At 50.0% G+C, this 16,796-nt stretch overlaps 1 protein-coding gene across 4 annotated transcripts in view; it reads left to right on the top strand.

Annotated features, from left to right (window-relative positions):
* LOC137543642 (class I histocompatibility antigen, F10 alpha chain-like) overlaps positions 1–16,796 on the top strand; it is a 194,681-nt gene that overhangs the window by 19,394 nt on the left and 158,491 nt on the right. For all 4 annotated transcript variants that reach the window (XM_068264765.1, XM_068264764.1, XM_068264762.1 and 1 more), the window contains exons 2-3: positions 3,194–3,454; positions 11,272–11,550. In XM_068264765.1, coding sequence (XP_068120866.1) covers positions 3,194–3,454; positions 11,272–11,550 — 540 coding nt within the window. The remainder of the gene's footprint in view (positions 1–3,193; positions 3,455–11,271; positions 11,551–16,796) is intronic.

Genomic DNA, 16,796 nt, shown 5'->3' with positions numbered 1-16,796 from the left:
GTCTGTCTTGTCTGATACGAACGCTTGCTGTAGGCTCGGTGAGGTAACCGTTAAGCAAGCGCTCGCGTTCTTTGTTTCGTGTTTGTCTGTCGGTGGTTAGTTAGGCGTGCTTGTCTCTGTTGCGCTTAACGTGCGGAGATTGCGCTGTAAACGCGTTCGCTGTTGCGAATGAGTGCGGTGTTCGCGTTTAGCTAGCGTTTGTTATTTTCGTTATTTTCTCATTGTCGTTTTCTGTGCCTTTGCTACTCTTGTGTTCTGTTCTGATCTGTCTTGTGTCACTTCTGGTGATCGCCTCTCTCGCGATCGCATTCATACTTTGTTTCTGCGAGTGTGTTCACCGTCGCTGGGTGGCGACTAGATTGGGGAACACACATTTAGTCTTTCTCTATGCTCTTCTCTTTAAGGGCTGTTCAGCCCTGCATTGTCTTAGATCTGTACAATTCCCATCTGGCATTTGTGACCGTGCAGAGGCTGTGCTCATCTGCACTCCACAGCGCCATCTGTCGGTGGGAATTGCCCTCTGCTGGTGCATTGCACCTAGCCTGGGTTCACCTAATTATACGCGTGTGGAGGGTTTTCGTTGTGTCAGTGCGCATCTTGTGCGCTAACCACGAAAACGATTCCGCAAACGTTACATGTTCTTAATAATCCTTTAGGTGAGTGTATGCTGGCTGCTTCCCTGGTCATCTGGCCATCACCTCTACCTTCCCCCCCCCCCCCCCACTTCCCTGCTCAGTGTGCCTGCATTCCCCAAGCTGGGGGGTGTTGATATCACTGCCCCTGAGCATAATGAGTTGGATGGGGGGTAGAGTTTCGTGCCTAGTGTGCCTAGTACATAATAATTTTTGTGTTATCGGTATGATCTGCGCTTATGTGAACTTTCGATTTTACTGCAATATGTGAATATTCTGAAGTGCTGTAATACTTTGCATTTTACTATAGCTAAGTGACTGGCTTTGTATATTCCATGAGTTAGTCTGCTCTCCTCTGGCTCCATGCTAATTTGGCCCCAACACCTATAGACAATTAAGCAGCTTCCTGCTTAATTACCTGAGTTGTACTGTGATCTGCTACAGGCTGAGCTCATTCCCTCACCTGCATCAGTCAGTCTACAATCAGGCCTGCTAAGCATAGGCTTATCAGGCTTACTATATAAATGCAACTCTAAGTCGATTAGACCTTGGTCGATTTATGCACCGGTATTTCAAAGTACACCGGTTTCTAAGTACAAAGGGAACGACCGAATTATACCAGATTTAAGCCAGAAGAGACCAGAAGGAACAGACACAAGACTGATTCATGGTTAGTGCAATAATGTTGTCTCTGCTCTTCATGATTAGCCTGCTTTCCCCTGCTATTCTCAAATCTGTACACTCACTGCATCCTCCTGCTGTCAGCAACACGCTCTACATTTCTCCCTCTCTTTTATCATCTCCACAGGTTGCTTCTCACGAAACTTTCTTATTCATACAACTGCGCTATACATTTCATACTCCAACTACCCATAAATCTAAATCCCACCCTATCCTCCGCGTTCTCTGCCTCATACTCCTTGCTGCAGGTGACATTTCACCAAACCCTGGACCCTCTCTGCCGGCTCACTCCTCACTCTTGCACACTAATCGCACTGCAAACAGCCAACCACATGCACACCGAAACTGCCACAACCTTATTAATATTCCTCTTATCCCCCCTCCTCCCCCACCTATCTCTGCTGCTCTCTGGAATGCCCGCTCAGTCTGCAACAAACTTCCTTTCATCCATGACCTTTTCAATTCCAACGCCTTCACCTTCTTTGGGGTCACAGAAACATGGCTGACGCCTTCTGACACGGTCTCACCTGCCGCCCTCTCTTATGGGGGATTCCACTTTAGTCACACGCCTAGAAGTGGGAATAAACATGGCGGTGGTGTGGGCATTCTTATCTCTGATAGATGCTCCTTCAAGCCACTCACCCCCATTCCTTCTCTTTCTCTACCTTCCTTTGAAGTCCATGCAGTCCGTCTATACTCTCCCTCTAACCTCCAGATCGCAATAATCTACCGCCCTCCTGGCCCTCCTTCCTTCTTCCTAGATCACTTCTCTGCATGGCTCCTCCAGTTCCTGTCCTCCGATATCCCTACCAACATTATGGGCGACTTTAACATTCATGTTGACACCAACAATTCTGCTGCCACTAAACTTCTGTCACTTACTTCCTCCTACGGCCTGTCTCAGGAACGGGCTCCACATGCGGAAGTAACACGGACAGTGTAGTGGGATGCGGTGGCGTGGCGGAGCGAGCAAGCCCTGAGATTCCAGCACACGGCGGCCAGCCCGGGAGGCCGCACGGGGTGGAGCCCGTTCCTAACACTCCACAGGCTTACCAACTACCTGTAATATGTGAGTGGAACCTTTTTAAATAAATATCCTTTTAAGATAAAGATGCTTGCGCAATGATAGCATTTGTTTGCATTGAGGTCACATTCAGGAAGAAAGGAGAGGTGATATCTGAATAGCATCTGACTGCCACAGGGTGTGGGGAGCCTATCAAATACCCCAGAGGCGAGATAAGGCCAATGTCATTGCTGGCCCATCTTATTTGGTGAGTGAGGATCCTTCAGGGTGTTCCTGGTGGTGGTGACAGCATTGTTGTCTATGGTGGAGCGCTATTCTGGAGGAGAAATACCTCCTCTGGAATGCCCTTCCACAACACATCCACCACTGTCCCACTTTTGAAATCTTTAAACGCTCCCTCAAAACCCACCTTTTCCGACAAGCATATTCTCTAGCTTAGGCCATGCACCCACTAAAAAACCTAATTACGCACTGCCTGTACATATACTGTATACTTCCCCATCTCTTGTTTCCACCCCATTCCTTTAGATTGTAAGCTCGCAAGGGCAGGGCTCTCACCCTTTTGTGTCATGGAATGTTATTAATTTAGTTGCTTGCACACTGTTAGACATTTATACATTTTAGTCATCATGTTAAATCAAATTGTAATCAGCAGTGCTGTATCTTGTATCAGTGTTCATATTGGATGTATATCATTGTCTGTATCATTATGTATCCCTTGTTTGTTTTCTTACTTTGTACAGCGCCACGGAATATGTTGGCGCTTTATAAATAAATAATAATAATAATAATAATCTGGTCCTGTGCACAGTGCTGTGTGATGTTTGATTAGTAACACTCTGTCTCTCTCTCTCAGACGGTCACTCTGTGCGGTATTATGAGACAGTAGTCTCAGCTCCAGGATCCGGGCTGCCTGTGTACTCTATAGTGGGATATGTGGATGATCGGGAGATAACTAATTATAACAGTGACACCCGCCAGTGTCTTCCCAAGACTGAGTGGATGATGAAACTGGAGCCGGAATACTGGAAGGCTGAGACACAACCATATCAAGCCAGGGAGGCTGTTATGAAGCATTTTTTGCAGTCATGGACGGCGCGATTCAAACATACTGAAGGTGAGACAATTTTGCACACATGTGCCTACTGTATATCCAGAGAAATACATATAAGAATATAATCAAAGAAGGCAATGGCGCAGCTAAGGAGCTATGGGCCCCAGTGCGATTTTTGCATGGCAAAGCACTCTATACAGAACAATTACATAGCTCCCAACTGTCCCTCTTTTGGAGGAACAGTCCCTCTTTGGGAGCCCTGTCCCTCTGTCCCTCTGTCCTCCTCATTTGTCCCTCTTTCAGGACTTTGTCCCTCTTTCTATGTAAATATATATATTTCTCTACTAAAAATGTGTTTGATTGACTCTAAACTTTATTCCCATCCTTTAGATTGATAAATTACTCATTTTAAAATGTTAATATGGAGGAAAATGAACCAGGATAGAAAGGACCAGTGTGGTTTGAATTATAAAACAACATATTTTTCGTACAAAATCGTTTTGGTATGCGTGACTAGGGGTGTGGCAGGGGCATGATCAGGGGTGTGGCTTAAAGAGAATCTGTAACGTCAAAACGTCCCCTGGGGGGTACTCACCTCGGGTGGGGGAAGCCTCAGGATCCTAATGAGGCTTCCCACGCCGTCCTCCGTCCCTCAGGGGTCTCGCTGCGGCCCTCCGTACAAGATGACGTCAATATTTACCTTCCCGGCTCCTGCGCAGGCGCTCTGACGGCTGCTCCAAAGTAGGCGGAAATACCCGATCGCCGTCTGGTCTGCTCTACTGCGCAGGCGCAAGTTTCCTTCCGGCGCCTGCGCAGTAGAGCGGACCCGACTGAGATCGGGTATTTCCGTCTACTTCGGAGCTGAAAGCAGCCACAGCGCCCCCGCTGGAGCCAGCAAAGGTAAACATTGAATGGACAGTCGGTCTGTCGCCGGCTGTTCGGAGGGCTGCAGCGAGACCCCCGTGGGACAGAGGAGGGTGTGGGAAGCCTCATTAGGATCCCGAGGCTTCCCCCACCCGAGGTGAGTACCCCCCAGGGGATGTTTTTGATGTTACAGAGTCTCTTTAACCCCCTTGGCGGTATGAAAAATACCGCCTGGGGGCAGCGCAGCAGTTTTTATTTTATTTTTTTTATTTTGAAATCATGTAGCGAGCCCAGGGCTCGCTACATGATAGCCGCTGCTGAGCGGCATCCCCCCAGCCCCGCCGATCGCCTCCGGCGACAGGCGATCAGGAAATCCCGTTCAAAGAACGGGATTTCCTGGAGGGCTTCCCCCGTCGCCATGGCGACGGGGCGGGATGACGTCACCGACGTCAGCGACGTCGGGACGTCATTGGGAGACCCGATCCACCCCTTGCCGCTGCCTGGCACTGATTGGCCAGGCAGCGCAGGGGTCTGGGAGGGGGGGGGGCCGCGCGCCGCACCGGATAGCGGCGATCGGGCGCGCGGCGGCGGCGATCGGGGTGCTGGCGCAGCTAGCAAAGTGCTAGCTGCGTCCAGCAAAAAAAAAATTATGAAGATCGGCCCAGCAGGGCCTGAGCGGCACCCTCCGGCGGCTTACCCCGTGTCACACACGGGGTTACCGCCAAGGAGGTTAAAGAGAATCTGTACTCTAATATTCTTACACTAAAAAGCATACCATTCTATTCCTTATTTTCTCCTGTGCCCCTCTGTGCTGTTTCTGCCACTCTCTGCTGCAATCCTGGCTTGTAATTAACAGTTTTAGGCAGTGTTTACAAACAAACTAACCAGCTTGTAATAGGCTCAGCTAAGCATAGTGTGTGAGTCATTCAGAGTGTGCAGGGGGCCTGCAGAGGGTGTGTATCGCTTCTACCAATCACAAGCAGCCCTGCACATTCCACACAATCAAGCCTTAGCCCGACAGACACGACAGAGGAAAGATACATTGATTTATTACAGAGACAGTGCAATTAGGAAAGACTGCAGTAAGCCAGAGCAGATTAGAACAGGCATAGGAACTTATAGGATAGAACAACTAAGGCTGAAAAAATTGTTACAGAGTCTCTTTAAGTGTCCCTCTTTCTCATCTCAAAAAGTTGGGAGGTATGCAATTGATATTGCGCACCAAAACCAGAGATGGGCCAAACGGTTCACCCGCGAACGGTTCCAGGCTAACTTTAGGTGGTTTGCGTTCGCCAGCGAAGGCGAACTTTTGCGGAAGTTCGGTTCGCCCTCTCCATCACAGTCAGCAGACACATTGTCACCAATCAGACTACACCCACTCCTGGGGCCCCACCCCCCTTATAAAAGGTGAGGTTCTCCGGCCGTTTTACTCACTCGTCTGCCTACAGTAATTAGTGAAGGGACAGCTGCTGACAGACTCTGCTAGGGAAAGCTTAGTTAGGCTCTTGTAGGCTTGTTAGCTTGCTCCTGGCTGATTGTTATTCCTTATATAGCACCCCACAACAGCTTCTCTCTCCCTCCTTCTCCTCTTCCGGAGGAGGAGCTTGTCTTCCAGGGATTTGTAGGATGTCAAAAGCACGCTTGCATACCTTGGCCAGGAATCGAACCCAGGTCAACTTCTTGGAGGGCAGCTATGCTCACCACTATACTACCAACACTATAGGCTGAAGCCAGCCTAGCTGGCCTGGGAAGGATGAAAAGCTAGGTGGCCATGCAATCATTCCTGCTAACCTAAAGCTTACTAGGGCTTGATTCACAAAGCGGTGCAAAGTGTTTGCACGCGAGTGAAAACCCCTTTATCACGCCTAAACTCAGTTTAGGCATGATAAGAAGAAACTCGCGCAAATTTTCCGCGCGCAAACTTTTGCGCGCGCAAGCAGCACGCTCCCATTAAGCCCTATGGGACTTTGCGCGCGCGCTTACGCGCGGTAACATCGCGCGAGTTAGAGCACAAAGCGGTGATAACTTTGCTAGTGCAAAGGTTATCACGCCTAAAGTCTTTTAGGCGTGATAACTGAGTTATCACTGCTTTGTGAATCAAGCCCCTTGTGTCTTACAACACATTGGCTTAAGACTTTACCAAATCCAATGCTCCAATATGGGGAAGCTTCTCTGTTTACTGTGTTTTTTTTATTTTTCATCTCTTCAACTACAAGAAAGGCCCAGGAGTAGTCTTATTACACTTTCTCTTACAGGGCTATGGAAACCGTTTTGCCCATGCGATAAAGCGAAGTGCAAAAATGAAATCATGCCTTGCAGAGGATGGTTTCGATCCATCAACCTCTGGGTTATGGGCTCAGGTTATGGGCTCAGCACACTTCCGCTGCACCACTCTGCAGTCTGCTTACATTTGTATACAATCTTCAAGTTTAAAGGGAAGGTTCAGGGTGGCTGTTAAAAAAATAAAAATGCCCATCCACTTACCTGGGGCTTCCTCCATCCGTGGGCAGCCAGCCCAGGACGTGCCCTCGGCGCCGCTCCGCAGGCTCCCGGTCCTCTCCGGTGGCCGACCCGACCTGGCAGCCGGCCTGGCCAGGTCGGGCTCTTCTGCGCTCCAAATCCCGGCACTTCTGCGTCCCACGCGGGCGCGCTGACGTCATCGGACGTCCGCCGGGCTGTACTGCGCAGGCGCAGTAGTTCTGCGCCTGCGCAGTACAGCCCGGCGGACGTCCGATGACGTCAGCGCGCCCGCGTGGGACGCAGAAGTGCCGGTATTTGGAGCGCAGAAGAGCCCGACCTGGCCAGGCCGGCTGCCAGGTCGGGTCGGCCACCGGAGAGGACCGGGAGCCTGCGGAGCGGCGCCGAGGGCACGTCCTGGCTGCCCACGGCTGGAGGAAGCCCCAGGTAAGTGGATGGGCATTTTTATTTTTTTAACAGCCACCCTGAACCTTCCCTTTAAGAAGGGTACATTAGTTCCCTTCACAAAACACAAAGGCATCCCTGGGTGTGCTTGAACCACCAACCTTTTGGTTAACAGCCAAATGCGCTAACCAATTGTGCCACAAGGACTGTGTGTATGTTGTTGCTGCTAAATGGCTATCTGGGGTTTTCTTCGGACAACTGTTGAACACAAAATGCAAGACCATCCCCGGGTGGTCTTGAACCACCAACCTTTCGGTTAACAACTAAATGCACTAACCAATTGTGCCACGAGGACTGTGTGTATGTTGCTTAGTGGTGAGCATAGCTGCCCTCCAAGCAGTTGACCTGGGTTCGATTCCTGGCCAAGGTATGTAAGCATGCTTTTGACATCCTACAAATCCCTGGAAGACAAGCTCCTCCTCCTCTGGAGGAGGAGGAGGAGAGAGGAAGGGAGCATTACACACACTCCCTGATTGATGTATACACATATAGTAGTGTAGGCCTGCAATTTAGCATTGAATGGGATTTCTGCCCTTAAAACACTGCTATGTGTGAAAACCATATTGTTTTCCGGTAACTTTTGACGTCTATCCCAGTCAACCATGTCTCCCTCCAGGTGTTTGATGCTTTGAAACATCTTTTCCATTACTTTTCTGCTCAGCATAATTTTTTCTAATTTTTAAAGTTTCGCCTCCCCATTGAAGTCTATAGCGGTTCGCGAAAGTTCACGCGAACCGAACTTTCACAGTAGGTTTGCGAACCGGGTTTGCGAACCTAAAATCGGAGGTTCGGCCCATCTCTAACCAAAACCTGCCAAGGACTACCACAGTGTCAGAGGGGCAAGAAGGGGATGGGGAACACATCAATAAATGCTTTGAATGATTATTATCATTCAAAGCATTTATGGAAGTGACAATTACCAGCAAAGGACCAATAAAGAGCTAATACTGCAGTTGAGACAGGGCCCTATGGGGCCCCTCTGGCCCAAGGGCCCCAGTGCGGTCGAAACCACTGCAACCCCCGATTGCTACACCACTGAAAGAAGGACATAGACCACAGGTGCTCTTCTTTGAGATCGCGGGTTCACAAAGCAAGAGCTTTTACTGAGCGCTTGTGATTTTAAAGGCTTTGGCTACTGTAATGCTATGTGTGTGTTCTCAATTGAGCGATGTGATTTTATAAAAATTACTCATACAGGGACATAACTAGAAATCACTGGGCCCTCCTGCAGAACTTTGGATGTGCCCCGCCCGCCCTCTCCCTCCCTCCCCCCCCAAAAAAAACAAACAAACAAACAAACAGAAATCAGAAAGGCAGTCCAGGCAGTATATTAAAAAATAATAATAACGAAACATACGCTATAGGTAGCCAGGTATAAGTCCCCCCAGTATAGGTAGCCAGGTATAGGTGCCCCCAGTATAGGTAGCCAGGTATAAGTCCCCCCAGTATAGGTAGCCAGGTATAGGTGCCCCCAGTATAGGTAGCCAGGTATAAGTCCCCCCAGTATAGGTAGCCAGGAATAGGTGCCCCCAGTATAGGTAGCCAGGTCTATAGGTGCCCCCAGTATAGGTAGCCAAATCTATAGGTCCCCCAGTATATGTAGCCAGGTATAGGTGCCCCCAGTATAAGTAACCAGGTATAGGTGCCCCCAGTATAGGTAGCCAAGTCTATAGGTCCCCCCTGTATAGGTAGCCAGGTATAGGTGCCCCAGTATAAGTAGCCAGGTATAGGTAGCCCCCAAGTATAGATAGCCAGGTCTATCGATCCCCCCAGTATAGGTAGCCAGGTATAGGTGCCCCCAGTATAGGTAGCCAGGTCTACAAGTGCCCCAGGTACAGGTAGCCAGGTCTATAGGTGCCCTGTCAGAATCCGCTCTGCTGGCCTTGATTCCCTGGAAAGTTTTGTTTCCTATGAAGCTTGCATAGTACAGTCCAGGGAAAAGAGGCCTTTCTGTCAGTTTGCAAGGCTGACTGATTTGCATCTACTTATCTTGCAATCTGCTTGTCTGCTTCCTTTGAAGGTTTCCAGTATAAATGTCACTTCCTCACAGAATTCCTTGCTCGTCATAGTTCCTGATTAGGGAAACTAACCTTAGAGCCTCAGCATCTTTGTTGCTATATTCTAGTGTAGTTAATTCTTGGGTAGTGCTCCTTGCACTCCTATTAGTGCAGTCAGGTTTGTGTATATTTGTACTGCCTATTCTGTCTTTCTTGTCCGTGCAATTGTACTATTGCCAGCGTTGGCTGATAGTGAATCGTTTTGTCCTGTTCTTAGATCGCATTCGCCCTAGCGTTAGAGGCGGTGGATCTCCCTTGTCTGAATCTTGGAGTATAACCTTAGCTGCGGTTGCTACTGGTTACTCCTTCAGTCTGTTTTGTCTGGAACGAACGCTTGCTGTTGTCTGGTGTGAGGCAACCGATTAGCAAGCGTTCCCCTCTTGTCTGTATCCTGGAGTATAACCTTAGCTGTGGTTGCTACTGGTTACTCCTTCTGTCTGTTTTGTCTGGAACGAACGCTTGCTGTTGTCTGGTGTGAGACAACCGATTAGCAAGCGTTCCCGCTATCTGTTTGTCTTTGTTCTCCGTGTTCATTTGTTAGTCAGGGTTGGTACGCTTTGTCACTGTTGCGCTTAACGTGCGGTGACCGTGCCGTTAACGTGCTTGTCAATGTTGCGCATAACGTGCGGTGACCACGTTTAGCTACTTCATTTGTTATTTTCCTTGGCGTTCAGATTGTACTTATTTGCTGTGTCTTCCTTACTATTCATGCTCAGTCTTGTGTTGCTGATAGCAATCGCCTCTCTTGCGATTAGCTTTCTCATTCTGGTCTGTTCTGATGTGATATGTCTACCGTTGCTGGGTGGCGACTAGATTGGTAGACATTCATATAGTCTGTCTCTGTTCTTGCTTTCTTCTGTGTTGCTACTTTGTTGCCCAGTCTTGCTTAATCGCCCGCAGATCATTACATGCCCCCAGTATAGGCAGCCAGGTCTACAGGTGCCCCCAGTGCAGGTAGCCAGGTCTATAGGTGCCCCCCGTGTAGCTTAGCCAGGTCTGTAGGTACCCCCTGTATAGGTAGCATGGAGGGGGGAGCAGCAGATGCACAGCAGTGTGGAGGGGGTCCACTCCCGCCTCCTTCAACTATGGCTCCCCTTTCAGCGCTTTCCCCTCTAGTAATTAGCACAGTAGGAGGGCAGACAGGGATGCTAACTCACCTCTTCCTGGCTCTTTGTGATGGAGCACTGCGTGACGTCAGTCTTCTACAGCTCTCTAATGCTGCTCACTGTACTTCCACTAATCTGGCACAGTGGTGCAGGCTCAGTAGTTTTCCGACTTTAAAGTCGGAAATTCCAGAAGTGAACCAGAGGTGGGGCCGGAGCATCGGTGAGTGGCTGCGCGGGCACAGGATGTGTGCGGGGGACCGTTAGAAGTCCCGGGTAAGTTCAACTCATTTTCCCCCTACCCCCCCTACAGTATTCCTTTAATTTTTGTATATAAATACAAGCGTACCTCCCAAATTTTTGAGATGAGAAAGAGGGACACTTAAGCCACGTCCCACCACACCCCTGACCACTCCCCCATCACACCCCAGTCACGCATATCATAAAGATTTCATAAGTAAAATATGTTGTTTTATAATTCAAACCACACTGGTCCTTTCTATCCTGGTTCATTTTCCTCCATATTAACATTTTAAAATGAGTAATTTATCAATCTAAAGAATGGGAATAAAGTTTAGAGTCAATCAAACACATTTTTAGTAGAGGAATATATATATTTACATAGAAAGAGGGACAAAGTCCTGAAAGAGGGACAAATGAGGAGGAAAGAGGGACAGGGCTCCGAGTCCCAAAGAGGGACAGTTGGGAGCTATGTACAAGTATTCATTTTTATATGAAAAGATGTTGCTCTAGGGCTCTAGTTATGTCTTTGGGGATATCTGTGATACTACAGATACATATTGTTGGTATACAGTGACTACGGAGGCATAATTGAGTTTAGTATGCTCCAAGGTTGGTTAATCTATTTTATGTAGATGGTAATAGTGACAGCACACACTTTGCTCCCGTGTAACATGTTCTGTGCTGTCTGCAGGGTTCCATATTGTGCAGAGGATGTACGGCTGTGAGCTGAGAGATGACGGCAGCACTGTGGGGTATGATCAGTACGGGTATGACGGCAGAGATTTCTTGTATCTGGACACACAGAGCTGGCTGTACATCCCGGCCATGCATGAGGCTCAGATCACCACACAGAGATGGAACAGCCCAGAGGAGAGAGAGGGGGAGAGACAGAAGAACTATCTGGAGAATATCTGTATTGAGTGGCTGAAGAAATACATCAACTATGGTAGAGAAGATCTGGAGAGGAGAGGTGATTGTGCACCATATATACACTATAGGCACTGTATACACGTGTAGTGATGGACAGACACATTTGCCGCTGAATAGTTACCGCTAAATGATAATTGTTTGCCGTTCACATTTCATTCAAACTTTACAGGCTGTTCACATTCACCACATACATGAAGCCATTTTTTTTTACTCTTCAGCCTTTAGTCAGGTGGTACAGGACGGCCAATCAGACATTTTTACCACCTGGGCCACATCCTACCGTTAGGGTTGCCAGGTCGGCTGATGGAGAAAACCGGACAGGGGGTGGAGTTAGGGGTGGAGTTAGGGGCGGAGTCAGAAGCACACTTTTATGTAGAGTGGGGCTAAGCAATGGGCTTTTTTTAAAAAAAAATTTATAGTATTTATATCGCACTGACATCTTCTGCAGCACATTACAGAGTACATAGCCATGTCACTAACTGTCCTCACCAGTAGTACTGGTCCAGTGCACATAAGAGACAGTTTTTCACCAGTAACTGCACATAAGAGACAGCTTTTCACCAGTAAATGCACATTATAAGAGACACCTTTTCGCCAGTAAATGCACATAATAAGAGACAGCTTTTCCCCAGTAAATGCACAAGAGACAGCTTTTCACCAGTAAATGCACATAATAAGACACAGCTTTTCACCAGTAAATGCACATAATAAGAGACAGCTTTTCACCAGTAAATGCACAAAAGAGACAGCTTTTCACCACTAAATGCACATAATGACAAACAGCCAGTGTTCCCAGTATATGTAGCCAGGGATATATGTGCCCAGTATATGTAGCCAGGGGGTATATATGTCCCAGTATATGTAGGCAGGGGTGTAAATGTCCCAGTATACGTAGGCAGGGGTATATATGTCCCAGTATATGTAGCCAGGGGGTATATGTGCCCAGAATAGGTTGCCAGGGGGTATATGTGCCCAGAATAGGTAGCCAGGAGCTATATGTGCCCAGAATAGGTAGCCAGGGGTTATATGTGCCCAGAATAGGTAGCCAGGGGCTATATGTGCCCAGAATAGGTAGCCAGGGGCTATATGTGCCCGGAATAGGTAGCCAGGGGCTATATGTGCACGGAATAGGTAGCCAGGGGGTATATGTGCCCAGAATAGGTAGCCAGGGGCTATATGTGCCCAGAATAGGTAGCCAGGGGGTATATGTGCCCGGAATAGGTAGCCAGGGGCTATATGTGCCCAGAATAGGTAGCCAGGTGCCCCCCCCCCCCCCCCCCCCGCAGGAGGAGAATAGTGCAGCAGAGAGAGAGCTGGGAGCAGCGGTGGAGAAGGGGGGCAATCTCCCCCCCCCTTCCCTCACCTTAGGGTGCTCTCTCTCCCCCGCTGTCTCCTCCAATATGATGTGCAGGCTGGCGGGTGGCTGCAGGCGGAACTTACCTCTGTGTCGCAGGCGCCGGAAGTTCGGGTCCCGCAGCCGCTGAGATTCGACTCAAAATCATTCATGAGCCGGACAACACTATTCAGACTGATTTGTGTTGTCCGGCTCATGAATGATTCGGATCTTTGATCCGGATCTTTTTTGAGTCAAATCTCAGCGGCTGCGGGACCCGAACTTCCAGCGCTGGAGCGACACAGAGGTAAGTTCCGCCTGCAGCCACTCGCCAGCCTGCACACCATCCTGGAGGAGACAGCGGGGGAGAGAGAGCACCCTAAGGTGAGGGAAGGGGGGGGAGATTGCCCCCCTTCGCCACCGCTGCTCCCAGCTCTCTCACTGCTGCGCTGTTCTCCTCCTGCGCTGCGGGGGGGGGGGGGGGGGGGGCTCTAAACCGGACATCTTAATTGTCCGGTTTAGCATGCCTTTTTGCACCGGACACAGCGCACAAAAACCGGACTGTCCGGTGTAAAACCGGACACCTGGCAACCCTACCTACCGTATGAAAGAAGAAACGATCCCGGAAGCTATTTTACACTCTGCCCGAGTCAGTGTAGGGAGATCTGTGCTGCTGCAGATTGAGGGACAGAGCAGTGCTGTCTAGCTGCTTTATTGGTGTTTTGCTCCTTGCAGTTCACCAGCTAGGGACCCCAGTAGTCCTTGTCAGGGCTGATTGTGACCCTAATAGTCCATGTCAGGGCTGATCATTAATAGTCCTTGTCAGGACTGATTCTTACCCAAATAGTCCTTATCAGGGCTGATTGTTAACCCAGCACCTATACTGGGGCACCTACCTGGCTAACCTATATCGTGGGTAACTATACTGGCTACCTATACTGGGGGCAAATATACAGGCTACCTAAACTGTTGGCAACTATACCTGGCTACCTATACTTGGGGGCAACTATACCTGGCTACCTATATTGGGGAGCCTACCTGGCTAACCTATACTGTGGGCAACTATATCTGGCTACCTATACTGTGGGCAACTATACCTGGCTACCTATACTGTGGGCACCTATACCTGGCTGACCTATACTTGGAGCAACTATACCTGGTTACCTATACTGGGGACCCCACTACCTGGCTACCTATACTGTGGGCAACTATATCTGGCTAACCTATACTGTGGGCACCTTTTCTTGGCTACCTATACTGGGATCACCTATAATGGGCTTCCTATACAGGGGGCACCTATACCTGGCCACCCACCTATCTATACTGAGGGTGTTTTTTTGTTGTTGTTTTTTTTAATTGTACCACAGCTATAACGTCCGGTGTAATTGTGCTGTGCGATCATTCCAAATCTGGATGGAAGAGGGAGGGGAAGGTACTGCATCCTCAAAAGTTTGCCCCAGGCAGCCAAAAGTCTAGAAGTGACCCTGGCTGCATGGCAAGTGAAGATTTTGGGTTTAACATTCATACTATTGTGATTGTGGGGAGTGTAATTTTTTTTTTTTTAATCTTTTGATGTGAAAATGGAAGTTGGTTTAACTTCCGTGGCCTGGCTCTTTCTGGTTCAGCCACACCCATGATGGGTTGATTTGGAACTCCCCTCTCTTTAGCCACTCCCTTCTGACATTATCTCCCACATCTCTCCAGTGACCAGGAAGTTGATGAGTGCAGATCAACCGCTTTCTGTATGTAGGCAAGTGATAGGAATGCCACACTCTCCCGGTGTAGTGATCTCTCATGATGAGCCGCTAAAGGTGGCCATACATCAGGCGAATTGGAGGCTGATCGACCATCAATTATCATAATCAAATGAAAATTGGTGCTGCCAATTGCATGCTCATTCGACTATGTGACCAATTTCGGGCCAAAATTAGTCGCATGAATCAGTCGGACATGCTGCAAGATGTCAGGTCATCGGCGTCGGTCGGGTGCACGGCGGTATCAGCGAGAGATATCCTGATGAGCGATGAACATGACGAAACCCCCCCCACGCTGTCTTTCCAATGTGCAATGCCCCCCCCCCCCTCCCCCGGTGCCCAGTGTACTATGCCTTGCCTGTCCATGGCCATCGCTTGTCAGCCACTGTATCCATGTGTAGTCCTCGGTCCATATAAGCATGGTTACCGGATTAATATGGGCAGATGTGTGACATCACACACTCACCCACACGTGTACTCTGGCAAGCAACGTGGGGTGCATGTATGGATGGAAGTCCCAGCCCTTTGGCAGCGGCGGACAAGCGATGGACATGGACAGGTAATGTATGGTGCGCTGGGCACTGGAGGGACACATTGCACATGAGGGGGACAGCGACAGGCCGGTGATGCGGCAAGGCCGATTCCAGATTGATTTCAGCATGAAATTGATCGGGAATCAGTCTGCGGGGAATGGGGAGCTGACAGATCTCTCTAATCAGATGATCTGTCTCTTGGTCCAATCTGCCCATCATCACTAGATGTACGGCTACCTTTAATGACATGTCATACAGCCGTACTGATAATAGCTTTATCACAAATGATCATCTCTAACTATATATATACACACAGCGCCCCTTCTGTGCCCCCAGCAGACCCTCACTGTGTTCTCTCTCCTGTCACTGCAGAGCACACACAGCGCCCCCTTCTGTTCCCCCAGCAGCCCCTCACTGTGTTCTCTCTCCTGTCAGTGCAGAGCACACACAGCGCCCCCTTCTGTTCCCCCAGCAGCCCCTCACTGTGTTCTCTCTCCTGTCAGTGCAGAGCACACACAGCGCCCCCTTCTGTGCCCCCAGCATATCCTCACTGTGTTCTCTCTCCTGTCAGCGCAGAGCACACACAGCGCCACCTTCTGTGCCCCCAGCAGCCCCTCACTGTGTTCGCTCTCCTGTCAGTGCAGAGCACACACAGCGCCCCCTTCTCTGCCCCCAGCAGCCCCTCACTGTGTTCTCTCTCCTGTCAGTGCAGAGCACACACAGCGCCCCTTTCTGTGCCCCCAGCAGATCCTCACTGTGTTCTCTCTCCTGTCAGTGCAGAGCACACACAGCGCCACCTTCTGTGCCCCCAGCAGATCCTCACTGTGTTCTCTCTCCTGTCAGTGCAGAGCACACACAGCGCCCCCTTCTGTTCCCCCAGCAGCCCCTCACTGTGTTCCCTCTCCTGTCAGTGCAGAGCACACACAGTGCCCCCTTCTGTGCCCCCAGCAGAATATCCTCACTGTGTTCTCTCTCCTGTCAGTGCAGAGCACACACAGCGCCACCTTCTGTTCCCCCAGCAGCTCCTCACTGTGTTCTCTCTCCTGTCAGTGCAGAGCACCCACAGCGCCCCCTTCTGTGCCCCCAACAGCCCCTCACTGTGTTCTCTCTCCTGTCAGTGCAGAGCACACACAGCGCCCCCTTCTGTTCCCCCAGCAGCCCCTCACTGTGTTCTCTCTCCTGTCAGTGCAGAGCACACACAGCGCCCCCTTCTGTTCCCCCAGCAGACCCTCACTGTGTTCTCTCTCCTGTCAGTGCAGAGCACACACAGCGCCCCCTTCTGTGCCCCCAGCAGATCCTCACTGTTTTCTCTCTCCTGTCAGTGCAGAGCACACACAGCGCCCCCTTCTGTATCCCCAGCAGATCCTCACTGTATTCTCTCTCCTGTCAGTGCAGAGCACACACAGCACCCCCTTCTGTGCCCCCAGCAGTTCCTCACTGTGTTCTCTCTCCTGTCAGTGCAGAGCACACACAGCGCCCCCTTCTGTTCCCCACAGCAGCCCCTCACTGTGTTCTCTCTCCTGTCAGTGCAGAGCACACACAGCGCCCCCTTCTGTGCCCCCAGCAGATCCTCACTGTGTTCTCTCTCCTGTCAGTGCAGAGCACACACAGCGCCCCCTTCTGTTCCCCACAGCAGCTCCTCACTGTGTTCTCTCTCCTGTCAGTG

Source organism: Hyperolius riggenbachi, unplaced genomic scaffold, assembly GCF_040937935.1.
Source record: "Hyperolius riggenbachi isolate aHypRig1 unplaced genomic scaffold, aHypRig1.pri scaffold_138, whole genome shotgun sequence".
Taxonomy (NCBI): domain Eukaryota; kingdom Metazoa; phylum Chordata; class Amphibia; order Anura; family Hyperoliidae; genus Hyperolius; species Hyperolius riggenbachi.
This window is presented reverse-complemented; position numbering and strand designations above follow the sequence as displayed.